Consider the following 19,993-nt stretch of genomic DNA (forward strand, 5'->3'; position numbering starts at 1 on the left):
AAAATGACTTTAAAAGAGAGTAAATTGATCATGTCTGATCTATCAGAGGCATTCTACACTGAAAGAGGGTGGAAACAGGGTGATGCCCTTGCATCCCTGTTTTTTAATATTTTCCTTGAAAAGGCTATTAGAAATGCTGGAATTATAACTAGAGGCACCATATTTCAGAGATCTATACAGTTACTAGTGTATGCTGATGACATCCATATTATTGGCAGAAGTAAACAGGCGGGTGTAGAGATTTTTATTTCTTTAAAGTCTGCAGCCAGAGACATTGGGCTTACCATTAACTAGTATAAAACAAAATTTATGGCAGTAACTAGTACAGTACATAATCCCCTCCCACTGCAAATAAAGTCTTATACTTTCGAAGGCATTTTTCAGTTTACATATCTCGGTACTAAAGTTGCTAATGATATTAAACTTGAAATTGACAATACATTATTTAGAGCTAATACATGTTATCATGGTTTACAGAATCTTTGAATGTCTAAATTATTATACTTCAAGACAAAAATAAATTTTTATAAAACTCTTATTAGACCCTATCATATTATATGGTAGTGAATGTCGGCCAATAACAAAAACAGATGGAGAAATATGTCTAATCTTTGAAAGAAAAATATTGTGAAAAATATATGGCCCAGTTAGAAAAAATAATACATGGAGAATTTTGTTTAACAATGAAATATACAGAAAATATATAGAAAATATATTTCATGGTCATATAACAACCTAATATTGTCTGAGTCATCAAATCTTATTGCATCAGGTGGCGTGGACATATTTTTAGATGCAACAGCTTGAACCCCATACTTGCCAACCTATGACACTCAAAAATCAGAAGATTTTTTTAAGAAATCAGGAGATTTTTCACAATGTTAAAAAGACTTTTTAAATGATAAAAATATAGTTTTTAATAATGAATGAACTTTAAGTAGTAACTAATTCTTAAATGCAAGCAACACAAAATACCTTACACATAAAAATTTTTTTACTACACGCATCGTTTAAGAAAAAAAAAAAAGACTCTTTAATCAGTTTTCGTACAAATGTTATAAACAGTGGCAGATTTTGCTTTGTTTAAGAAAGAAACTTTATCATTGTGTTCACAGCAATTGCCACGTAGGCCTGCTTTCGCTGATAAAAGTTTTTCTAATGTGCCATCTCTAATATTAGATCTAAATTTAGTCCTCGTTTTCGCAACAACACTGAGGATCCTCTCACACTCTGCATTACTATAGGGAACTGTCAAGATGACCAACATAATTCTAGACAGTTCACTATATTTTAAAATTCCATCAGCACCTTTCAGTTTTGCAATTAAACTCCACTGGGTGTCAATTGTAGCTGATTTTATAACTTCATCCAAGTTTTCTAATTGTAAACTGCTGTTATGCAGCTGTTGGAACTGTTTTAATTTTTCCTTCCTTTTAGAACTCCTTTCAAGATAATAATAAATATCAACAATGAGTTCATCCACATTTATTGGTAAAGAAGTTGCCCCTTTTTCAGCTGCTAAATTTAAGAGGTGACAGGTGCACCTCATAATCTGAATTTTCCTTTCTTAAGATGCCTGCAACACCAGCCTTCCAAGCCTACCAATACTGGTGCATTATCGGCACCAAGTGCTAAGCAATTATCCAGAGTGCCTGCAGTTTTTTTTTAAAGTTTTAATAATTAGCTGTGCTATATTAAAGCCTGTCAAATGTCCTTATAAAGTGGGAACATAAAGTAAACTGTACTCAATTTCTGAAGACTCTGGATCAAAAAAAGAAACAACAATTGGATACAGTTTTGAATCGGTATTATTGCTTCCATCAGTAGAGAGGCAGACCAGAGCTGTTTTAATGCAATCAATAACTGAAGATTTATTTTTCAAACCCATTTCTTTAACAATTGTACCTGTTTTGATTCTTGCACCTTGAGTATTTCTTGGCGATTTCACTATCGGGAAACATTTTTCTAAATAAAGCTGCAGCGTGATCCGATGCATTCAGTAGCAGGTTGTGCTCCAGTAAAAAGGCAGAGAACAGACATTCTGCATTAATAACTTTTTGGTCCTTTGTTTCCGAAGAAAAATTTAATTTTTCGTTTTTTTCAAAACAACTCATGTTATCCTTGTGTTTTTGTGTACGCACATGTTTGAGAACATCCGCCCTTCCAACATACGAAATCGAAAAATCGCAACGACAGGCGGTACACATCGCAAATTTATTACATTTCCTTGAGGAAATAATGGAAGGAAAGTCAACTGTGTACGATTTTTGAAACGTACACGAGTATTTCACCTTTCTCGCAGACGTAACAAAAGATGATAATTTCTAAAACTATTTCCCTAAACCACGTGTACTCACACAACTCAGGACAAAATGAACGAAATAACTAAAAAGAACGTCCAAATAACAACTTGCTTTGTCCTCATTGGCTAATATATGCCAGCTGACACGCAGTGGAGCTCGAAGCCTGGAGAATGACGTTTCTGGATACGTATAATGCTCTCACTCACAAAGCAGAAGCTATCTGATTCGCAAGGTTTTGTTTTAGATATAATGTAGAGAAAATTCAATTGCTTTCAGACGTCCAAAAGCACTTTTTTTATTCATATAACAAAGTATTAAGCCAAGTTGCATAAAAATCGTGAGAAATATTAAGAATAAGAAAAAGTCGGGAGAAATATATTGTAAATCGGGTTGGCGGGAGAGCGGTCGAAAATCGGGAGTCTCCCGCCTAAATCGGGAGAGTTGGCAACTCTGGAACCCTGTTAAAAAGGTGACCTTTGCAAGTGCAGAGGATATCAGGAAAAGAGAAAGATTTCGCACAGATCTTAGGACTAAAAATCAATTACTGGCAGACCCTAGCGATTAATCAAATCTGTTGGAGGAAGCTTGTTGGGACAGCCTTGCCCTGTGATAGGCTATAGTGCAACTAAAGAAGAAACACAGGCATACAGTCAGAAAACTTCGGGCAACTTCATTATCAGGAAGGTCATGACTAATTTTAAACTTATTGTCTAAATGTCAATCATGAGGCATTCATATTTTCTATACTAGCACCTCAACAGGTGGCTGTTGGCTATTTTCATGCAATGGCTCCTAATATCCCCACATCTCATAAGGATTGCGTTTCCAAGCCGGCACTGCTATGGAATTTTGAGTCATCTAGGTGTAGCGTATCCAGCACAGGTGCAAAGTTATATGGTGCCCGCCAGCAAAGTAGCTGAAGTCACACCCCCCTTTTTTAAATTTTTGTATAGGAGAAGAAAGTTTTGAAAAAAAAAAAAAAAAATATCATTGATTTTTTTTAGTTTATCGAGAATAATTCATTTTTCTGCATTTCATATTTACAAATTTTTCTATAATTTCTTTTCCATCTATCTTTTGACAGATTTCATTTTCAATGAGTCTTTCCTGTGATACATTTGACCATAAATATGTCTTGATAAATTTTAATTTGGAGAATGATCTTTCGCTACTAGCAACACTAACAGGAATACTAAGTAATATTCTCAATATGATCTTCAAGTTTCAGCATAAATTGTTTGACACAATTAAGTTCAGAGTATCGAATGGGTCATTCATACCGGCTGTGAAAATGTCTTTCGAAGCTACTATTTCGTCATAAAGTTGTTATGTGTTAATATCTTTATTGTCCTCCCACTGTAACAATTATTATAATTTACTGTATTTTATTTTCAGATTTGCATTATCAATTTGTGATAAATTACCCAGGAAACTAAAATTATCAGAGTGGTTTTTCATTTCATCAAATCCTTCATTTAATGATGTCCAAGCAATATCCAAAATTCCAAAAGACATTTGTCATAAACTTCTCTTTTGGAGATTAGGGGGATTCGTCAGCATGTTCGTAATCGAAGTGGCATTTCTTTTTCCTTCGTCGGACTTCTTCAACAGGTCTAAACAGAGACTGTCCATCCTCTTCTTCACTAAGTTCTTTGGCGTTCTCAAGAATACTTTTGTAATTGATGTCACTTCTATATTCTTCAATGAATGTTTTTAAGTTACTTATTGCCTTTAAGGCTAGTGTAACACTCAAACCCTTTTCTTGCAGTTCTTTGCTGAAGGATTAATTCTGTTAAGCAAATCATACCAAAGTATCAAGGAACAAATAGATTTATAATCCTTGATTTTGTACACAGACTTTGTGTTTCATGTTCACTTCTTCACCTTCGGATATTTCAAAAAGAGCGTCATAGATTACTCCTAGTTGATATCTTTTAAAGGTCGAATTGCTTCAATTTTGCTTTCCCATCGAAAATTTGAGAGGGGTTTTAAGGTTAAAAAGGAAATGTTTTTCAAAAGAACTGATCATCGCTTAGAAGAAGAAAATACACTGTATAATTCTTGAATTGCCCCCTCCAAAAAGTCATTCAGTGTGCAGCATTCACCTTTAGTACAAGGAACATAAAATGTGTGAGGACGTATTTTTAAGATATTATGTTGAAGATAATTTTTCTTCCCTTTCATATTTATGCTGTTGTCATATCCCTGGCCTCTCATATCAAGAGGAATGTTCCACATTTTCAACATTTCCGTTACTGTCTCCACATACTGTTACTGTTTAGACCATTACCTGTAGAATCATTTTAATAAAGCATAAAAAATGCTGCTCCTTGATTTCGGCCATTCCATCATTGCAGAGGACAAAATGTATGACGACATTCATCTGTTCACTTTTGCTAATATCAGGAGTACAATCTAAAATTATAGAATAATACTTGGCCTTTCGAAGAAATAATAAGATTTTCTCTCTTATACTACTGCCAATAATTTGCAGCATTTCATTTTAACTCTCTTTGTTTAGATAATGACTTTGCTGCTGCTACCTTTAGGTTGTAATACTCTTTCTATGTGAAATTCCATAACTGGGTCGAACTTTGCAAACAATTTCATTAATTTTAAGAAGTTATATGGCAGTAGTACCAAAAATACTACTTGGCAGTAGTACCAAAAATACTACTTGGCAGTAGTACCAAAAATACTACTTGGCAGTAGTATTTTTGGTACAGCTCATCAGATGAGCCTCAAAAGGCTAAATTCTGGCTGCCAAGAAATTTTGTGATCTCAATCAGTCTTCCTAATACATTTGACCAATGGTTTTGTCTCATTTTTATATATCTCTTGTGTTTGGGAATCAATTGTTTTATTTTTCAAAATTTTCTCAATCTCTTTCTATTTTAAGAAATATTTCATATGTGCTCTACTAGTCTCATGCCTATGCAAGGCTTTAGATACATTTATCCAATCATTATAGCCTTTTACGAGGCTACTACTGTCAATCGGTAAAATATCTTGCAACAGATGCAAAAAGCAGAATTTTTACTTATGGAATATAATAGCCATATATGGGGAACTAATTCTCCATTTTCCATTTTTCTATTGTAATATGCATCACTAAATTTATGTTCATTATTACTTTTCGGATACATTAAACCTTTCTTTTGAATAGATCATTTCAGAAAAAGTTATTTTCATTTTGTCACTAAGAGTTATCCACTTTGCAGGATCATCAAAATCAATATGAAGAAAGGAATTTTAATTTATGCCAGTCTCTTCCATCAAATTATCTGGATAATCTTCTGTTTAATTTAATTCCATGCTTAGATCATCATTTCCTTGCTTTGAAGTTTTATCAGTCCTTTCAATAACTTCATCCAATGTAGCTGATGTTCTTTGGGTGGATGATGTCTGTTCTTTTGTAATCGATTCTAATGCTAATTCAATGCGACCATCATTATTTACATCCGAAGTAGTCTTCATCTTCTTTATGAAATGAGACATTGTTTGTGCCTGCTTAAGGGCAGCATTTTTCTCAGCTTTGAGTTTACAATTCTGCACACGGAATGCTTTCTTCTTCGTTTCCATATTATCAAAATTTCACACTCAAATTTAAAAATTCAATTCTAAATATTAAATATCTAGTCTTTCTTTTAAAATAAACCATGACATCTGCTAAATATAGAATAAAGATGAAACATAAAACATAAAAAAAACAACTTTTATCATAACTTTTCGAGTAGCTGGTGAAGAATTAGCATTTTTCCAACAAACGGTAAGGAAAAGTATGACCGTATGATGAGTCAAACTTAAATGCTTGCCATTGGCTCAATGTACAATGACCCTGAAACCTCTCTTTCCCCAATTACCAGCTAAGTCTTACCTGAATCCATTTGTACACCACCACGACAGCACCGAAAACAAAACAAACAGATACCAGCTCACGACGAACGTTAACTACATAATAATGCCCCTGTAAATATCCATTCCAGCACATTCAACAGCTTTACTTGATGTTGCCATTCCCCTGTACATATCTTTCTTTTTGATGTCGCACTGTACTGTTGCATTACCTTTTATAATTGAATTATTGTCAAATTCTAATGGTGATTTTTGTTTATTACTATCCTTAATCTTGTAAATGCTTCAATGTTTTATTATATTGTTAGTCCAAAGGGATTTGAATCCCGAAGGACTATTAGTTTCGTTTTGGCATTTTGCGTCGGACGGATAAATGTTGGTTCACTTTTCAAACTGTTGCCATAAAATGTTAGAGTCCTGCATTATATTTGAAGAAATTAAATAATGAAAATCTGCGTAAATGTATGTATATTTCTCACATTGTCATAAAATAACGGTACATACAGTCATCAAATTTTGAATAACGTAATCCTCCAACGAATATGAGCATGTGGAAGACCAAATTTGAAATTTGTTTTATGATCGATTTCCTATTTTTTAAAACTTTGACGAATTTTTGATTAACAAACTCAAGGATTTCAAAGCGAGCAATGGCAACGTTGTGCAGAAAAAACATTTTTATCTCCAGCGCGTGAGTCTCTGTATCGGAAATTCTAAAGATATGCTCGTTTTAAAACTATTTTGCGATATTGCTGTTGCACTGGATCTTATGGTTTAAGTACGAGGAACATGATATTTAATAAAGAAAGGTAACACACAAAATGTTAAAAAACGCCCCTTTGGACGTAATTTAAAATCTGAAACATTTCAGTTTTTTTTTTTTTTTTTGTTTGTTATTTATTTTAATATATCATCTGCCAACAAAAGCCAGATTTGTAAAAGGCATCACAGACAAAAATGCTCATGTTTGGTCATGTAATTAATTCATAGACAATATCTAAAAATGGACTGTCCACAATCAAGCTTCACTTCTCCAAAATTCTCATCAAGATGAAAAACAGATGTTGTCGCGGAACAGTGGCAAAAACGGTTTTTCCTGATGGAGGAATACAACCTCCAAAGTCTTAGCAACAGATAGAACCACTTTGAAGATCAGTTTACTATATATATATATATATATATACTATTCATTCATTTTTGATGAAACAACCATTAAAACTACCCCTAAAATTAAATTCATCATTTCAAATGCCTTCTAGTTGAGCGGATTCAGATTTTCTCCAAAGAACGAGAAGAAGGGGAGACAATGCGTACCAGGCACATTATTGGAAAATCTCAGATGATGAAAGTGCAAAATATTTTGCTAATATATAAAAATACATTTTTACAACTGGCATGAATTCTATTGTGTGTTGTAAACCCAAGCTTACATAACCAATGTACACAATTCTGTTTTTAGCTTGAAGGAATTAATCAAATTTTGAAGTTTCAACTGTTAACGAGCACAAGGTCCCCAGGGGATCCGATGCAGTATTTCCCAGCAGGGTACGGGGCGACGCCCCATAAGCCAAATTAATATCTAATAAAGATTCTCAACGAATGAAAATTATACAAATATTTTACAAAAATAACTGAATATAAAACTTCAGTTTTTACCTCAGACCCCCTGCCTATGTGTCTAATGGGTAAGCTCCTCAAGTGGCTTTTTATATCCCTTTTGCCTTTCTATACAAGCATGTTCACGAACACACCAAGATGCTTAATTGGGCAGTCTAGTCATTAAATAAATTATATAAATGTTGAGAATTTGAACTTAGACCCATGCAACCCACTTCCCTACAAAAGAGGAAAATAAATCCTCTATACGACTTTGAATTTTCGTCCATGCAAATCTTGCCCCCTCTCTCCAATTCCCATGAAGAAAATGAAATGTTGGCACCTGTGTTCATTCTTACATATAGAAAAATCACAAATTTGCCCCTACAGAAAGGGCTAACCAGTTCCCCTCCTTCACACATGCAGAAAAATTTTCTAGGGGGAAAAAAAAAGCCGTACTTTACTGTACATATTTTAAATAAAAATATAATAAAATCATTTAAATAAGGATAAATAGAAATTGTATTAAGTAAAATAAAAAAAGTATGTACTTCATCAAATGAATTTTTCTTTTCCAATAGTAATAAGGTACATCGAAAATTTTCTTTGCCAACCACTCAATAAATATAAAGAAGGAATGTGTACACGATACATTACACGTGGCTTTCTAGAGACATGGAAAATGACCATTATATGGTACTAAGTGCTTAGAACGGTTATTTTGAGTAGTGCACAATGTCTGCGGGTGTAGTCGATGTACAGTATTACCTAAATTAAACTTGCTTACAGCTTGAATTCCCATGGCTTTTGGAACTACTATGATTTAAAGAATTATTTAGAAGGATGGCTTAACAGATTAAACATTAAAACTTTTGAACAGCTAAAAGATCTCATGCTGGTTGATTAAATTAAAAAACGTACTTCTCCTGATTTCAAAGAACATTATATGGATGAATGGACTACCATCATTTCACCTACTGAGATGGTTAAGAAAATTGAAGATTTTGAAGATGTGAGAAAATAAATTGAAAATTTCTGCCAGTCAAACTGAGAGATTTAACAAAGGATCATTTAAACCTCGTTACGAAAATTTTGTGAAAAAAATAGAGCATCCGCCTCATTTTAAGCACTCTTTTAAGCATAAGATGGGATGATTCAAAATACCAGAAAAATCATAGACAAAGGAATCAGTTCCAAAACAAAAACCAAGAAAATTTATATGACAAAAGATATCAACCACATTGTTTTGAGTGTTGCTCATACGAGCATTTTAAGCCTCAGTGCCCTCACTTAAAACCAAATGAAAAGGTAAATTACGTATCTTCGAATGATGATTTGTTGAGACATATACAATTAACGGTTTAGTTAATGGGTATGAAATGCCTATTCTTCAAGACACAGGAGCCACTGTAGATGTTATTTCTCGAAAATACACAGATAATGAAAAAATGACTGGGTACAATATCTTTTAAATGACCATTTAGTGTGTCTACCATTAGCGGAAGTTGAAATTAATTGTGAACTTGGTCACATAAAGACAAAGGCAGCTGTTGTTACAAATGATCCTGGCAGATATGTATTGGGTAACAAAACTGCCCAATTGTTCAAAGATAAATCATTCTTAAATTTAGAAAAAAATAAATGCTGTTTTGACACAATCTCAAGTAAAACGATCGCGTGAAGAAGATCGGAGTACAGAAACCGAAATGGAGAAACTAGAAGAACAGATGTTTATTGAAACTGACGAAGATATTTTACCGCAAGCTGATGAGGAAGACAAGAAAATTAAAAAAGTAATTAATGTTAATTCTAAGGAATTAATTGAATCTCAGCATCAAAGCAGAGATCTAGCCTCGTTGCTTAGCGAAGCTAAAAATGAAAATTCCAGCACGACAAATGATTTCAAAGTAAAGGAGAATGGGTTGTTGATGAAAAAGAAATTAGATAAAAATGGAAATGAAAGGGAATTAACTGTTATTCCGAAAAAATATAGGAATCAAATAAAGTCATTATGTCATGATAGCACATCTGGACATTTAGGCGGCGTCAAAACTAAAGATAGGTTAACAAGATACCTTCACTGTCCTAATTGCTATAAAGAAATAGAAGAGTATGTTAAAACTTGCGATCCATGTCAAAGAGTGGGAAAATCTAATGATAAAGACAAAGCACCTTTGACTTTAGTACAATTATTGCAGAAGTATTTTCAAAAATTAACTTTGACGCATGCGGCCCTTTACCAATAACACCAAATGACAATAGATATTTAATTACAGCTATTTGTTTAGCTTCAAAATATCCAGATGCTGTACCTGTTCCTAATATTGGCACAACGTCAGTAATTGAAGCCACGTTACAAATATTTAGTAGAATGGGTTTCCCCCCAAAAAAATACAAACTGATCAAGGTACCTCCTTTATGAACAATCTAGCCATTGAATTTGTAGAAAAATTTTTAATAAAAGTAACTAGAAGCTCAGTACACCATCCGCAAAGCAACCCTGAACCGAACAATCAAACGAATTTTAAAAGTCTTATGTATCAGCGCAGCCCCTGAGTGGGAAAAGCTGCTCTCGTAGCTTTATTTGCTTTAAGATCAATAATGCACGAGAGTACAGGATTTACACCTGCAGAATAATTATATGGCTGAAATCTTAGAACACCTGTAAAATTATTATATGAACAATGGATGAATCCTGAAGACGAAGGAAATAGTGTTGTTGAATATGTTTTTCAATTGATAAATCGGTTAAAAAATGCAAAGAACTGGCTACAGATAAAATGCTACAAATGCAAACCAAAAGAAAAGTGTGGTACGATCGCAAAGCTATTAAAAGAGAATTCTCTGAAGGAGATTTAGTATTAGTCATATCAACGAATAAACCAAATACACTAGCAGTTTAATTGAAAGGTCCTGAGAAGGTTGAGAAGAAATTATCCAAAACTAATTATGTTGTGAGTTTCAAAGGAAAATAAGATCTTAATCAAGTCTACCATGTTAACTTGCTAAAACCTTATCACAGGCAAGCAGAATTGGTTAACCTTCTGATTACAGATCAGTCTGAAACTGATGATATGGAGGAAAATTTCCCAACAACTGATTCTGAGCCAACATTATTTGATTTTGAGGACATTAAAGAAAACAGTTCCTTAAATGATAAGCTAAATGAACAACAGATTCAACAATTGCATGATCTGCTGTTTTCAAAAATCTTTTCTAATAAGCCTGGAAAAACTCATTTAACAACGCATGATATTCAATTGACAGAAAACACACCATTCCACTGTAAGCCATACAGAATATCTCCTAGACAAACAGATATATTAAAAACAGAAATTGATAAAATGTTTCAACATAAAATAATTGAAATAGGAGATTCAGATTACACTTTTCCTATGATTTTAGTGGAAGTAGCAGGAAGGGATCCTAGACTTTGTATCGACCACAGAAAATTGAATGAGTTGACTAAAACATAATTCTTTCCCTTGCCTAACATCGAACAACGAGTAGAAATGGTAGCAGGAGCAAAATATATAACTCTTTTGGATTTAACAAAGGGATACTGGCAAACACCTTCAACACCTAATTCCCACAGATTAGCCACTTTTGTTACAAGTTTTGGAACATTTAGACCTCTACAGGCGCCTTTCGAACTTCAAACCATTTCGGACCATTCTCATTTAGTAAAATGATGGCCGAAATCCTTAACAGTTTGTGAAAACTTTGCTGTTCCATATTTAGATGACGTGGCAATCTTTTCAAACACCTGGGAAGAACATCTAAATCACCTGAAAGCCGTTTTGACAAAAATAAAGAATGCTGGTTTGACCATTAAACCTATAAAATGTAAATTTGCTCAAGATAGTGTAAAATATCTAGGACATATTGCAGGTCATGGTATAAGAATGCCAAGCGAAGTCAAAGCTATTCTTGATTTTCCCGTGCCATCCACAAAAAGTCAAGTCGGAGCATTTTTAGGATTAGCGGGATATTATAATCATTACATTCCCATGTTCTCATCTATAGCAGCACCTTTAACCAAAACTTTGAAAGTAAACTTAAAGAAAGGGGGAAAAAATTGAACAGAAGAGTGGAGAAAAGTTTGTGAAGACCTAAAGGAAAAACTGTTTCAAGAGCCTATACTATATATGCACCTGATTTCAATAAAGAGTTTATTTTGCAAACTGATGCTTCAAACTCTGGTATGAGTGTCATTTTAGCTCAGAAAGATGAATGAGACAATGAACATCCAGTATTATACCTCAGTAAAACGTTTAGAGAAACTGAAAAAAAGTACTCTACCATAGAAAAGGAATGTGCCGCCTTAATATTCGCTGTAAAGAAACTGCAATGTTATTTAGACGGGCATACTAAATTCCTCATCATGACCGATCATAATCCCCTAGTTTGGCTCAAAAATAATGTGAGTCTAAATCCGCAACTTATGAGATGGGCACTAGTACTACTACCCTACAATTACACAGTAGTTCATCAAAGTGGTAAAAACCATAAAAATGTAGACACATTAATACGTACTCCATGGCCTGATTAAATAATTTATTTCCTTAGATAGATAAAAAAAATAATTTTGTTTTTTCCTTACTATTTATTATTATACTATATATAATATTTCAATTATGTATTGTGTTTATATTCTGTTGTGTAAAAAAAAAAAAAAAAAAAAAAAAAAAAAAAAAAAAATTGTAAAAGTTTATTTGGAGGGGGAGAGGTTGTAATATTTTGTTATTTAACAAATAACTATATTTATTATTGAAGCAGCAACGCCATATTTGTATGATGTAACCGTTTCTCAGCAACATAAGGAATTGTTAAAAAATTGTTATTCTGAAAGTTTTACCAGCTAGTAGATGTATGAAAAATTTGTACCTAAAGAAATGTATTCAAATTATCTATCTCCGTAAACTAAAAATAAAATTTAAGTTTTACTAAGAAGATTATCTGTTATTTTGTCAATCACTGTAAAATACATTACAATGTATTTTCCTGAACTTGTTCTAAAATTATATTTCTCAATTCATGCAAAGACAGGATGAGAAGTTTTATCCTAAACACACGCATGCACGCAACCCCCCCCCAAAATTACATTACATAAATTTATCACTCTGAAGTGAAATTAGAAATGGATAAATTAAATATTAATCAGTTAAAAATTACATTCAACCCATATTATTTAAAAATGAAACTATATTTGAGAATAAAATTATGAAACAATATTTTAGAAATCTGAAGGCAAATATACAGGGTTATTCAAAAAGAAAGAGCAGATTTTTATCTCTGGGGTTACATAAAAGAGCGTGTTTTTATCCCTTCTATGCCTGACACTCTTGAAGATCTACAACATCGAATTATTGAAGCAGTGAATTTGATAACCAAAGACCAGCTGATTCATGTGTGGCAAGAAATGAGCCACCGTTTTGACATTTGTCGTGTAGCACACGGTGCTCATATTGAATGCATACCATAATTGTAAACTTTTCTCTATCCATTAACGTTAGAATCATGTTTCTATCTTTTGTAGTTTGGAAGAAATAAATGTTTGAAATCTGCTCTTTATTTTTGAATAACCCTGTATTATTACAATTTAAATAAATAAATGCAAATAAATAACAGAACCCATACCATTGTTTGCTGTTGACTGGTATATCTTCATTAAATTCAAGTCACTAGTTAACAAATCTTTTCTTGGTTTTTTAACTACTTGATTATCTTCTTCATTTAGAAGGTTCTTCCTTTTTTGTCCTAGTAACATAACAAGAATATATTATGATTTATGCCATAAAAATATACATTTATGAAACTTCAGTAATTAGTTAACTTACTGTTTTCACAGTCAAGTTTCCAGTCTAAAAACGAAACTTCCCAAAAGTCATCAAAGTTCAATTCATCTGCTTCTTCCTTCACATAATAAATCAATTCATTCATACCCAAATTCTACAAAATATAAAAAATACCATAATGAAATTATTATAAATAAAGAGGAAAGATGAAAAAAAAAAAAAAAAAAAAACAAGCATAATTTAATAATGGTAAATACAATTTTACTTCTGTACCTTCCAATGCTGATATATGTCACATATTTTACCATGAAGGTTTTTTCTTATGGTAAAATGTATGAAATATCAAGTGAAATGTGAAAATATGATGGTTGACAACAATGTGACATGGAGTATAATTAATACACGAGTACTGTTACAAACAGAATAAGGGGTTATTATAAGCTATTGATATATATTTGTGTCGTAAGGAAAAAAGACAAGCAAGAAAGTTTTACATAATATGCTGCAACAAATTGACATCAGTTTGATGAAGCTTCAATCAAGACTCCAAAGACTGATCTGGACCTTTGATTCCAACAGGAGAGAACTATACTGTATAAATCAAGATTTGGCAGGAAGATTTCAGATGATGTCCATTATCCAAAAGATTTGGTTTGGTTTATTGAGATTATTGCAAAGCACTCAAGTTTGGTTTAATGAGATTATTGCAAAGCACTCGAGCTAATTGCCTAAGATGAGGGATGCTTTCATGGAGGATTTTCTAAGAAAAACTGGGTCATATATACATGACAAAACCATAAAAACATCCATGCAGCCAGTCTATTTTCCTGGAATTGAACCCAGATTGGAACTACCAGTGTTCAGCGACTTTACCACTTGTCAGCTGGTGGGCTTCCTTATCCAACTGACTTAGCAGTTTCAAAAGATTGAATAGCCAGCTTGATTTCTTGAATAATAATTCCAAACTTCTTTCTACCAAGTTTAAAGTGTATATTACTGACCCTTCTGTATCAAGTTTAAATATCACATACCTTTTGTAAAGTTCTCCTTACTGGTGTTGCTACACTGCAGTATGTTATATGAAATTTTAACACAGAGCAAAAGGATTATTGTAATTACAATAGAAATGACCTTTTTAACATAATTAAGACATGGATATGTCTCAGAAAATTGGAATAAACCTTATTTCTCAGTGCTCATGAAATTTTTGCTCCCATTCATTCACAACATTGGCATGAAAACTGTCAAATCCTCATGCCTCACCCTAAATGTTAATAGAATTAACCCTTTGTGGCACAGTGTGTCTGGTCTGGACACAAGATGGGTGAATAATTAGTTTCTTAAAATATTTATTAAATGGTACAGATTTACAAATGAATAAGTTTGACAGAAAGTTTTGATAATTCTTACATGCTTTAAGTAATTCTTACGTGTAAGAAATTATCATATGCCTGAAAAAATTAGCATGTTAAAAGACAGTTTAACAACTGTATTGACTGCAAAAACCAAATTTTATTAACTTAAAAAAACACATAATTTAGGATACTGATAATAAACGAATGAGTTACTGAAGCACAACAACATACTGAATGCTAAGTTTCATTTCTTAATGGTAGCAGAAATAAAAAATCCATGACTTTAACATCATAAATATTTAATGATTGCACATATGGAATTAAGTGACAGAATATGAATTAAGTAAGCAATAAATCTTTTAACAATTTTCCTTGCAGAACCAATGACTCCCCTTTTTTTCATACCCCCTTTTTTACGCGTGCACATTTGATTTTTTCCACCCATAATAAAACATGTGTAGAGTTCCGATTGTTAATTTTACATTAGAACTAGATCAAGAACCTCATTATTCAAGAAACAATCATTTTAACATAAATTTGTGTGACCAATCATTTGGCTCCGTAGCTGCGTACCTGCTTGGCATACATCTCATACAAAACATTCTACATAGAAACATTGTTGATTTTACACAACTAATATTTTATATTCCTGACGGCAACGTGGTGAATCATTATTATATTTTGCTTCCATCACCACATGTTTATCATCACATGATAACTTGAGTAATGGCTCATGCAGCAATGTCTAAATATTTTTTTTTATATATATATTAGTAATTGAATAGCGAAAAGTATTTTAACCTTTTATGTTGACATTACACTAGGCGATGATTACAGATTTAAGTTAAATGCACTAACAAACGTTAGTGAGGAAAAATTTAAGAAAAATTTCTTTCCATATGCTAAAAATAAATTTTGTTAATGAAATTCATAGGCGAAAAGATTACATTTACTGTTATTTGAATAAAGAGTAATTTATTTGTTATTCACATTAACCTAGAACTGGCGCAAGATCTCGTATAGCCGCGCCAGGTGGCAGAATTTATGTAAAACAAAATTTTTGAAATTCAGAGAAGAACTGAACAGCAAAATTAAGGTATGACAAAATTTTTATAATTCAGTGAAAGCACTGGGACTAAAACCAGGGGAGGCAAAAATTCAGAACTTAGGGAGGCACTTGGTAGCAGAATTTAGGACCCCCAGAGACTGCATTAGGTGGTAAGATATCTAGTGCTGGCCCTCGATAAGCTTTAAGTATATGTGCAAATTTATTTATTAAGGACTCAGATAAGCCTTAAACACGTGCAAAAAATAGGCATAAGTATAATAAATAACTAAATTAATACAACTCATGCTTAACTGCTTCAGTGCACAATAGAAGCCAGATAAAATTGCCTGTTCCTTAACTTTCTGATTTGATCCAGCTTATTATATTTTGCAGGCTATTATTATTACAGCAGTTTTATGAAAACTAAAGTTTAAACTTTCGATTATGTTGAAAAGAGCTTGTAATTTTGAGATGAAAAAGGATTTACAAAGCGAAAGCATGTTTCCATGTCCATTAAACAAAAAGTGGAATCGCAACAAAAAGTGGATAAAGGTATATCTGTTTCACAATTATGCGAGAAGTATGGCATTGGAAAGTCAGTTGGATATGACATTAAAAAAAAAACAAAGAAAAAGGAGTTTTTTGTAACTCTGACACCCCACTCGCAACGAATAACAGAATTATTCGTTACGCTAGAAGTGACAATCATGACAAAGTAATGGTTGAATGGATCATAGTGTTGCAGCAAGGGCGTGCAACTGAGGAGCATTGCATTATCAAGCCAAAATTTTATCTTTGGCATTGTCAAGCCAAATTGTGCATGCACAAAAATGCACAAATTGTCAAGCTAAAATTTGTGCATCTGTCAATTGCATTGCCAAGCCAAAATTTTTCATGAAGAAATGAACTTAAAAACTGGGCGCACATATTCAACATGTTGGTTAGCCAAATTTAAACATTGCCATGGTATAAGGCAATTAAAAATTCAGTTGTAAGCTGCTGAACTATTTGCAGATGAATTCATTGAACTCATTAATAGTGAAATGTTATATCCAGAAAAAATTTACAATGCTGATGAAATTGTTATTTTTTCTGGCAATATGTCCCGTGAAATACCTTGGCAACCTCTAGAGAAGTCTCCAACTGGTATCAAAGATTCCAAAGTAAAACTTACAATTTTAGCATGCATAAATGCTGCAGGAACGCACAAGTGTAAACTTTTCGTAATTGTAAAAAATACATATCTCGAACATTTAAAGGAATAAAGATTTTCCCCATTATATATCATGAAAATAAAAGATCATGGATGACACAAGCGTTAATGAATGCTTGGTTTGAAATTAATTTCATATCCAAGGTTCAACAACATTTTAAATTTGGTTCGTTTACCTGATGACACAAAAACTGTCCTGATTGTAGACAACTGTTCAGCTTATACTTAAAGTTTTAGTGAAAGATAATGTATCTATATTATTCTTTCCTCCAAATTGTGCGACCATCGTTCAGCCTATGAATATCGTAATAGTGTTCGCTCTGAAATGCAAATATAAAGTATCATTTTTTAAATCCCTGTTAAATTTCTTGAATAATGGCAAGACTGTTCAAGAATTTAAAAATATTTTAGTATAAATCTACTATGTGGAGCATTGCAAAATCGTGGGAGGATGTGTCTCCAAAAATTTGAAGGTTTTCAGATATCGCTAACCAAAGTTGAAATTTTCCAATGGATTCCTAATGGATTTTTGTAAAGAAATGTGGAGAAGCGATAATAAAAGAAGATGATATAACATAAATTTTTCATTACGAGGACAATGCCCCCATCATCAATCAATTAACGAAGAGCATAATCTGTAGTATGGTTCTAGATCTAGAAAATACCACTAATGATAGTGAAAATGTGACCGAGATGTTATTGAAAATGAAAAAATTTCGATTGATAAGTTAATTGGAATTCTCGACACAGCAATTATAGGACTTTAACAAACTGGAACTTTCTAACTGAACAAGAATATATGTTTGTCTATAGAATTAAAGAGAAAGTATTAGCACAAAAATCGAAGCAACTTAAATAACTTACATGAAAAGAAATGTTTAATAAAGTAAACAAATAAATATGAAGCCTCCCTTTTTTTTGTTAATTTTGACACCCTTTAGATCATAGATGCTTCATTATTTCATAAACACAATTTCATATTTTTAATTTCTACATTCCATCTTACTAGACTTAAACTGATGATCCCAAATCGGAAAAATCCCAAACTGGAATTGTCCTGACGAGTCCGGATCTCGGACTTTGTACTATAAATGATATTTTTGTTTTTAAAATGCATATAACATATAAAAAAAGGTGAAGATAATTACTGATTTTATCATTTTACATCATATGATATACATTAAAATTCAAGCAAATTAAAACTGTACCATAAGTTTTGAATACTGGTTGCAAAGAAGATGATAAGCACACTTGCTGATAACATTTGTCCAAATTGAAACCTGTGGTACATTTTCTAAAACATTCTTTATACTGGAGAAAAAAAAAAAAAAAGGTTTAGTATCATAAATAAACAGTAGTTATAACAAATAACAGTTATCTGTGATAAATATATGAAAACTGATAAAATTTAGAGAAAACCATACTTCAAAATTAACATATTTTTTTCAACATCAACAAGATTGGCAACATTTTCTACATAATGCCATAGATCATCTGTGGAATTAGGATTCCCTTGAAACTTAGGAAGACACATTTTTGCAATTACATTTTGGCTTAACTTCTGAACCCTCATTTCTATGAATTTGTAACCTAAAAAGAGGAGAAAAAAAAGTATTTGGAAACAAGTTATACAGCTGCAGATACAAACTTGTATACAGTGCAATCTTGATCACCTAAACAACTAATTACTGGAATCTACTATAATTTACAACCTGAGAAAAATTACTCTAAAATTTTTTTTAAATACATGTTTTCTCTATTTCCATGCTGAAAACTGTTTTATGTTGAAATAAAATACTTTTTTGAGAATTTTTTTTTTTTTTTAACCTGGTATTTTTCTTATGTACATAGATAGCAAACTGCTTTTGCTTAAAAAAATCTAATGTGGACACCACATGAATCCCTTGTACGGCCTATTAAATTAAACACAATTTTTGTTGTTCTACATTTAAACTTATTTCCTTGAATTACTTTAACCTAATTAACCAATCTCTCAAGGCAAGTTGAAAATAACATAAAAAAATTTCAATTTTGAAATTAAATATACTATCTCAAACATACATATAAGAACTGGAAGACCATATTTGCAGTAAAATTTTGTCACTAGTCCAAAATTAAATTTTTTTAAAAATATGACACTGTGAAAACAAATACTTTTGCAATTTAAAAGACTTTTGTAATTGGAAGTATATGATTATGGCCAATAATCGTGAAAGTAAAGATTGATTAAGCTATATTTCTAGATCACTCGATCCTGCATGGCCTGAGCAATGCTGATTACATAACTCTTGGGAATTGAAATTTTTCTAACCTAAACCAAAATTTTTCTTTTAACAGACTGCCATGTGTGATAAATATGCAGTTAGCTTGCAGGCCTGTTGCCGCTTGGACTCTTTCATTTCACTGTGCTTTGTTATACTATTAACTATGCTGTTATCTAAAAATCATATTTTATATAAAACTGTGGTGTGAGTATTATGCTCATGATCATGTGCAATGAAAAATAATAATTAGTTTGTGCTCAGCAATAAAGATTATGTTTAATTTGGCTACGTCTGTCTACAAGTCTCTCCTTTGAGTGGTCATCTTTCTAATTATGCAGCAGTCTCTCCAAGTTTTTATCATATATATATATATATATATATATATATATATATATGTGTGTGTGTGTGTGTGTGTGTGTGCGTGTACATATTTGATATTGCTGATTGCAGGGGAAAAAAGGGGGAAGGTGCATAACTATATGTTACAGCAGTTGCATATACAAAATTTCGAAGTTCTATGGCTACTCTTTTTTGAGTTATGCAAGATACATACAGACATCA

At 32.2% G+C, this 19,993-nt stretch overlaps 1 protein-coding gene across 2 annotated transcripts in view; it reads right to left on the reverse strand.

The window, feature by feature from the left end:
- The window catches only part of xmas (RRM_XMAS2 and SAC3_GANP domain-containing protein xmas), a 163,455-nt gene that overhangs the window by 15,083 nt on the left and 128,379 nt on the right, over positions 1 to 19,993 (reverse strand). For both annotated transcript variants that reach the window (XM_085816331.1, XM_085816332.1), the window contains exons 22-25: positions 18,593 to 18,758; positions 18,377 to 18,479; positions 13,595 to 13,706; positions 13,395 to 13,514 (exon numbers count right to left, since the gene is read on the reverse strand). In XM_085816331.1, the coding sequence (XP_085672457.1) occupies positions 13,395 to 13,514; positions 13,595 to 13,706; positions 18,377 to 18,479; positions 18,593 to 18,758 (501 nt within the window). The remainder of the gene's footprint in view (positions 1 to 13,394; positions 13,515 to 13,594; positions 13,707 to 18,376; positions 18,480 to 18,592; positions 18,759 to 19,993) is intronic.

The sequence above is a fragment of the Stegodyphus dumicola genome, chromosome 1 (assembly GCF_044657685.1).
Source record: "Stegodyphus dumicola isolate Sdum_Otavi_A_Nest chromosome 1, ASM4465768v1".
In the NCBI taxonomy this organism is placed as follows: domain Eukaryota; kingdom Metazoa; phylum Arthropoda; class Arachnida; order Araneae; family Eresidae; genus Stegodyphus; species Stegodyphus dumicola.